The 7,865-nt window shown below is 50.0% G+C and overlaps 1 protein-coding gene across 1 annotated transcript; it reads right to left on the reverse strand.

The window, feature by feature from the left end:
* Positions 1 to 2,430: 2,430 nt before the first annotated feature.
* On the reverse strand, positions 2,431 to 7,738 carry NOL9 (nucleolar protein 9; the record flags this gene model as incomplete). The annotated part of the gene is made up of 9 exons (XM_010081169.1): positions 2,431 to 2,694; positions 3,022 to 3,155; positions 3,772 to 3,949; positions 4,239 to 4,350; positions 4,656 to 4,944; positions 5,117 to 5,278; positions 6,086 to 6,183; positions 6,933 to 7,029; positions 7,600 to 7,738. Coding segments are annotated over 9 exons (1,338 nt in total), but the record flags the coding sequence as incomplete, so codon positions are not given.
* Between the last annotated feature and the right edge of the window lie 127 nt (positions 7,739 to 7,865).

Raw genomic sequence — 7,865 nt, forward strand, 5'->3', positions numbered from 1 at the left:
GCTTTGCTGTCGAACAGCTTTGGGGGGGCAGGAATGTGCCGCCCCGAGCCCCGGCTGTACCCGCGGGCATGCCGGGAGCCCCCAGCCCACACGGGGAAAGCCAGGGGGCTTTGGGGGGTCCTCCCCCCTGCTAAACCTGAGCAAACAGGAAAGCACTAAAATAGGCTTAAAACCCACAAAGGAGCAAAGGACAGCACCTTTGTCCTGCTCTGTGCAAAACGCTCCTTAAAACAGGGGGACAAAACAAAACACTGCACGGGCGATCAGGCAGGCTGAGACTGTCCCAGCCCCTGAACTCATCACCATCAACAGCATCTCTGCCTGAAGGCGTCACACGCTCCCCAGGGTTTTGCTCCTTGTAGGCACCCTTTGCCAGAAAAGGCAGCCAGAAATTTTAAAAAAAAAAAAAAAAAAAGGGTGCAAAGCCAGAAATTTAAAAAAAAAAAGAAAAAGTGGCTGCAAAGTTAATAGATGCTAATATACCAAAAAACCCCAAACATCCTGCTTTGTTCAGCACATCCTTGATGTTTTAAGTGCTAAGTAACCAATGTCGTATCGATCCCAGTACTAAGCGTCCCCACCACCAACAGCGGGATGCTGCGTCAAGGTTTATGCTCCAAAACCACTGGCCACCCCCTTGCTGCTCAGGGCAGACCCGCACTGAGCCCCAAGAGCCGGTGCAGTCCCCCACCCGAGGCTGCAGCATCCCCATCAGGGCCCCGGCCGCGTGGTTCCCCCAAAAAGGACCAAAACCAGACCCTCGAGGCTCGGCACGGGAGTTACTCACTCAGCCCCCAGCTCCGAGGGGAGACCCCCACCCAGCCAGCACGGAGTCCGTCACCCTCGGCCGGGGGAGGCGGATGCTGGGGGCCAGTGACAGCACCGAGGGGAATGCTCAGCCCTGGAGGATTTTGGCGAGGGGTGTTTCACCCGTGTCACTCTCCCATCTCACCTTTCCCGGTGCCTTTTCCGCCCGCTCCTCTGTGCCGTGATGTCCTCCTCGCCTCACCCGGATTTTCCCCCCAGCTGCACAGACGGACAGCCCTGTTATTTATTTTAGCCACTGTTCAGGCCAGGTTGCCGGCCAAGTCCTTCCAGGGCTGCCAGACCCCACCAGATGGGGATAACTGGGTCTGCATTAAGTGCAAGCTTTAACCCTTTCAAAGGCAGCAATGCCACACCGCCCCTCGCAGCTCCTCTGCCGCTCCGTCCCCTCCCCACACTCACCCCATTTAATTTGTTCATTTACAGGTTGTTTCTGGAGCACTAGGAAATCTCACAAACCAGATAAAAGCATTTTTTGCAGCTTACTCACGCCCACAGCGACCACCAGCAGAAAAGGTCCGGCACCGGGCTGCATCCCTCCTTCCTCACCAGGAGGCACCAGCCACAGGGGAGCTGAACAGGCACCTGTCCCGGGGGGCTGCGGACCCCAGGGCCGGACTATCCCTCTGCTCTGGGACAGGTGCAGAGCCACGCCACATTAGCAGGAACCCCAGTTACAAACCGGGTTATTTTTGCAGCCAAGGATCCGTTAAATGCCTGATGTGCTGGTGACACCCATCCAGAAGTGGTTTTCCCAAAAAGGTCCTGAACTCAGCCCAAGACACTCACTCACCTCTGCTGACTCCCACCAACCTCATCTTCACTCAGGAGCAAACCACTGCTCCACCAAAGAGCTGAAAATAAACGGATAAATAAATAGTCAGTCTGTCCCCGTGGGACACGAGCTGGTAACAAGAGTTAGGCGAGAGCAGGCACCCCGGTGCTCCATGCAGCACATGGGTAACGGGTTCCTCCCCACCCTCATCCCCCACCATGATCGGTTCAGAGCTGGGCGACACACCTGAGCCAGACCCAGAGCTCTTCCCCGACCTGCGCTCAAGCTGTTGGACTTCAACCACAGCAGCAGGGTTCACGGGCAGAGCCGTCGGCGAGGCGGAACAAAGCCGCATCCCCAGCCGTGGAGGGTTTCACGGGGCCACCACGGAGGAGCTGCGACCACACAGAGACGAGCGGCCGACTCCCTCCAGCGGCTGCATCCACGGACACCCACAGCGAGAGGATTTTCTAACTCTCTCCTTCCTTCCCCATCTCCTCAAGGATTGAAACACCCAGACACGGGTCAGCCGCAGCGCCTGGGAGAGCAGCACCAGCACGAGCTCTTCCCCAAACCAGAAGCTGCCCAGGGTGTTGGCTCACACCACGGATTGCTCTTCGAAACCCAGAGCTAACAGAAGGCGAGACTTCTAACGGAAAACTGCTTCTGATTCACGGCAGACCGCGGTTTCAATGAGAACCACCCCCAGCCTGCATCAGCCACGTCCACGTCAATGCAGGCTGAGGAAAGAAGTCAAGTCAACATTTTAAAAGATATTTATTACAAAACACCAAAATACAAACTAGAAATATAAAACATTATCAAAACGGGACATGCCGTAGTATTTACACTGGACATCCGTCCAGGGTCTCTGAGCTCTGCAGCACCCCGGGCTTCTGCGCCCACCCCTGGCTCTGGCCAGTCTCCAGGTAAAACAAAGCCCACGGTCCAAGGTCCCCAAGGCTTCAGGTGTAATCACACTCGAACGCGTACTCCCTCCTCTTGAAATGCTTCTTCTTTTTCAGCTTCCCAGCCCCCAGAATGCTGTAGTTATAGTCAGATGTGACATAGGGGATCTCTCCTTCAACTCCTTGCTGAAAAGAGGAAAAACAAAACCAGGAACAGCTTTAGAACTCCCATCTCCAATGAACAGGAGGGACTTTCCTCTACAGACAGACAGAGCAGGCTGGTGGAAAGGAGCGAGCTGTCACCCAACAAACCCCACTCCGGCATCTGAAACGCGAGAGGAATGTTCTCCTCTCCCTGTTTCTATGCATTAAGGACAATTTCCCAAAGAGATAACCATCTGCTAATGCCCAGACGTCTCTGGGCACGCACAAGCCTCAGGAGTAAGAAAGTGGGAAACCCGCCAGCCAGCCCAAGCTCTGCCAGCTTCCACCCTTTTCCCGTGCAGCTCCCACCTGGCCCACGAGCACGCAGTTGGGGATGGCAATATTTCCAAGGAGCAGACAGTTCACTAGCCTCAGGTTCTCTGGAGGCACCGGTGTCAGAATGTGGTAAAGCTTCTTTTCCATCTCAACCCCTCGGACAATTCCTGAAAAAAATACAAAGTTCAGTCTTACCTCCACCCGATCATTCAGGACTGTGTAACCAGACGCAGCTGAAGCTCTTTGAACAAAAGGCTCTTCTAGACCAAGAAAAGGATTTGGGACCCATCTGAAGAACCTGCATTGCTGTATCCAAAAAATCCATACGAACAGCCGAGTTCCCAAAGTGCCTATCCCTGTTCATTGGTATGTTCCTACAGAAGCTCAAGGAGCTTGGTATCAAACTCCGAGCCAGAACTGTAATATTAAATCGAGTCATAGAAGGAAACTGACAACGAAAGGAATTCTGCATAAGCCACGTGGAATCTGCTTTTGAGAACATGCATCCAGAAAGCAAGTGAATTGTCCCATTGTGGAAGAGCGAGAGAAGCAAGCTACAGAAGGTGCTGCTCACTGATGTTACCCATCACTGTTACCACAAGTTAACACACACCAAAGGATTTCAAGCACACCTTCTAACAGAAGAGAATACACCATTTTTCTTTTATCGCATCCTGCTTTTTCAGTTGTTTTTGAAAGAGCATGCGCCTCCATCACTCCGCAACCCGTCTGTCCAAATGTGACAGGTGAGAACACAGCTCAAGGGTTCTTGGGCTCGCTCACCGAAGCCGAGGCAATCACAGACCGGTGTCTGTGTCAGCAAGACCGGCCCGTCCGTCTGGCATCTGATTTCATCCGGTATCCTGCAGAGCCCGACCCAGCTGGCGTTCACTGCATACATGATGTTTGTAGGAGCAACATCAGTGTGAATAACCCTGAGTGCAACAGCACTGAAAGGTACCTGATGGGTAAAAAAAGAAAAAACCCAATGCATTAATTGAGCACCTACAGACAGGTGTTACCCAGTGACAAACCCAGCTGTTTCAAAGCTAATGGGGGAACGCACAGAAAACACTGGTATCTCAACCAAACCTCACTTCTAGATACACTAAGGAAACTCGTTCTCTTTTTGCACATTACAGAGCGTTTTTCCCACTTACGAAAATTATCTACAGTACAAGTAGATCTGGCAATTACTGCGAGCCAAGCTCTGTGCAACACCTCCAAGCCTTTCAAAAACCCTCCCTCACCTGATACGGCACAAGACTGTGCAGTGGAAGCACAGCCCCGATGTCTGGGGACTGCAGCTGACCCAGGTAACCCAGGATGGACATGTCGCGCAAGATGCCGCTGTGCACTCGCCTGGAAAAATAACCGCAACACGTCAAGGGAAGGCAGCGCACTCTCACACAGCGATGCAAAGCAGATACCCTGGACAGCCCCACGTACACCATACACACACACAAAAAAAGAACAAACCTACACAAACCTCCCCCCAAACACACAGAAAACCCAAACAGAACTCCCAAGTAAGTAAACTAATAAGCTCTGATGGATTTAATGGAGCTCTCGAGGCCAAGGCAAAGCAAAAGCCTCTACCGTCAGCCAGCACTACACGGTTTTGTTAAACCCACAAATCACCACGTAGCAACAAACTTTCTACTTACGCTTCACCCGCAACCCCTGCTCGAGGGAATTCTGGATGGACGTACAGCAACTTATACTGGGGAGCCAGTGCATCTCCCTCCCCTTCAGAGGACTTCCAGGCCTCCGCTCCACTCGTACCCATCTGCTTGCACTTGGCCTGCTGCTTGCCTTTGGTGTACAGGCCGGGGGTGACATGAACGTACTCGGGCGTCAGCGGAGCCATGGCTTTCCAGTCGTACACATCCATCTGAACGATGTGACTGGGTGACAACAGCCGAATGATATCAATCAGAAGCAGCAACCCGTCACCTTTGGGGAGCAGAGAAAACACGATGGCTGCCATGACATCAACAGGTCAGAACACCAGGACCAGCTCAAGGGGGGTAAGCTGTATTTTCTGGTTCCAGACTCTCTGGAGGTGTACCATGACGATTATTACCTTCCTTCCACACCACCTCGAGAACATATTTATCCCATTTACCTTTCACCCAGCCCATGGTGTTGATAACTAAAGGCACTTCCTTCTTGTAGGAGCTGAACACATACTTCACGACATCGAGGTATCTTTCCGTGTCCTGCTCACAACTGGTCTGCCCGTAATACACCATCTTACACGGCGTTTGTTGATGAGTGAACGGTGGACCTGAAAGAACAAGCAGAAAACCTCTAGTGGCTTCAGCAAGTCAAATCAAAAAGCTGCCATCCCTGGAGCACCTACATACAACCTCTTCTGAAATAATCTGTCCTCTTTTCACCTGCCAACAGTCCTGCCTGTACAGCCTGCACCTAAGGAGAAGCTTTTCTGTCCCTTGCAAGACTCCATGCTAGGAGTTTTGTTTGTTTGGGGGTTTGCTTTGTTTAGTTTTCCTGTTTGTTTGTTTGAAATCACTGGCTACACATTAGTGAATTTTAAAACAACGATGTTCTTTGACAGGCTATCCAAAACGCAAACCAGTTTGGCCACATCCTTTTTAGACAGCGACCCAAATCCACAAGACCAAATACACTGACAATGTATCCAACTCTAGCTCTTGCACGCTCATAACCACGGCCCCCCAGCCTACGCGGATCCACTTTGCATTTCTCAAGCTAGTTTTATCTACCGATACTAAAAACTGGGAAAGATTTTCCCAAGAAGACCTTTCAAATCTGAAAGGCTGAAAATCCACTTTGACATCCCACAGCCTGTCCCACCACCTTATAAACGACCATCTTCTCTCTAAAACAGAAAAAACAAGAAGGGAGAAGAGCTCCATGTTACTTGATGAGATTTTCACGTGGAACTTAGATGCCCCTAGCAAGAAAACTTTTACAGCCTTTGTTTTATTTTCTATATGCACCTTTGACCTATGTGGCAACTCCCCCTGAAGTGTATACACCCTCTATTCAGAAGCACGTTCTGGAAATGAAACAGGTTTCTCGCAACTGCAGAGAACAGCAAAACACATACCGAGAATTGGCTCTGTTACGTTACTTAAAGACACGCATCCGGGCGGTGTAAACTCGGTTTGACCTATGTCACATTCCATATATTCAACCAACGGAAGACTGCAGTGAAAGAAGCCCATATATTAGCATCCACTAAAAAAATAAACAGGACACAACCTGGAACACATCGGAAGCACAATGTGATTTTGTTCCAGGTCATCAAAATTAAATTCTTGAACACAATTCAAACCACCACTTGTCTCTCCCCTTCCCCGACTCGAGAGAGTATTAAGTAAGAACACAAAAGGCTCACCCACAGTCCCATATTATATTACAATAGCTCCATACCCATCCAGCTTTAAGGGAAGCAGCCAGAACAATAACCAGAGGTGATACTAATCAGTGTACCACCTCTCCCACGCTAACGGGGCACACCGAGACCAGACATTTAAGATCTATAAACTTTATAATCTTTATTTTAAGCAAGCAGTAGTCAGGAGAATAAGCTTCCACACTTTTCTCTGCCAAGAATCTTCAAAAACAGTAACAAGTTATAACTTACTGCATGTTTTTAAGTGTTATAATTCCCAGTTCCTTACTGAACCCTAACTGCTCGGTGCCCAATGAGTTCACACACTCTAAGACAGCAATTTAGGAGTATTTCAATAGAAATGTTTCAGTAGTCAATTTTTCTGATAGGAACCCAAGACAAGAATGCCTATTTTTCTGAATTTTTATTTTGTTTTAAAAAGATATCCACCTTCCAGTTACAACGGCTTTTCAGAGAATCTTGGCAGGCAGTTTTTGTTTCCTTCTCCTAAATCCCATGCAGTACTTAAAAAAAAAATTACAGACATGAAAAGACTCACCGATTCAGTAACAGATTAATTAGGTATCTGTTAAATGTGGATTTCCCAGTGTTTTTTGGGCCACACACCAGAATCACAGGGACACCTTCATCTTCCGCTGGAAAAACAAACATACTCTGAAATGGATGAATGTTGACAGTTATTCTGATGTGCTCTGTTTACCTAAATTTGTTTTAAAAAAAAATAAAAATCCCAAAAAACCCTACAGACTCTGTGGTCTGACTAGGATGTATTTTAATTAAATGGAAAAAATTCACTAAAAAGAAGCACGTTAAGTGTACCAGTGTAAAGGGAAAAGGCTCCTGAAGTGAGAAGCAAGCCCTAGCACTACAACCCAGCACGTATGAACTCCAATTGCTCCTGGTATGCTGCTGGATACATTAGGGGGTGTTTTTTCTACCTGCTACAACAGTGAGCAAAATGAGTTTTGACATCAGACTGTGAAGTGCCTTTACAGCAGCGAGCTGCCTGTCTGTCAGAGAGGCTCCAACCCACTCGAGGTGATGCACGAGCTCAAGACTCCCACAATCTAAGAGTAAAACACGACCCTCAACCAGCGCCTGTCATAGGGGCACACTCTCCCTAACTTCAACTCACGAAAAGCCTCACGAATCGGCTTTCTTCAGGCCACTAAAGCCCCCACCCGGCCCAGGCGCACGCCACTCACCACAGCACGCCGGGATGAGCGCCGCCAGAGCCAGCAGCATGCTCTCTGACACCAGCAGCCCGCGGTCGGGGCTGCACTTCACGATGCCAACAGACGCCAGAACCGCATCCTCTGGGGTGAAGCTGGATTCTTCCTTTTTCTAGGGAAGAGGGAAAAAAAACGCTCAGAGAGGTGTGGGCCAGGGTCCCGCGGCGCGCTGCTGGGCACTGACAGGGACGCTCAGCGGGGCGGCCGCCCCTTGCCCCGGCCTGGGGAGGGCACGGACG

The sequence above is a fragment of the Pterocles gutturalis genome, unplaced genomic scaffold (genome assembly GCF_000699245.1).
Source record: "Pterocles gutturalis isolate BGI_N339 unplaced genomic scaffold, ASM69924v1 scaffold11039, whole genome shotgun sequence".
NCBI classification, from domain to species: Eukaryota; Metazoa; Chordata; class Aves; order Pterocliformes; family Pteroclidae; genus Pterocles; species Pterocles gutturalis.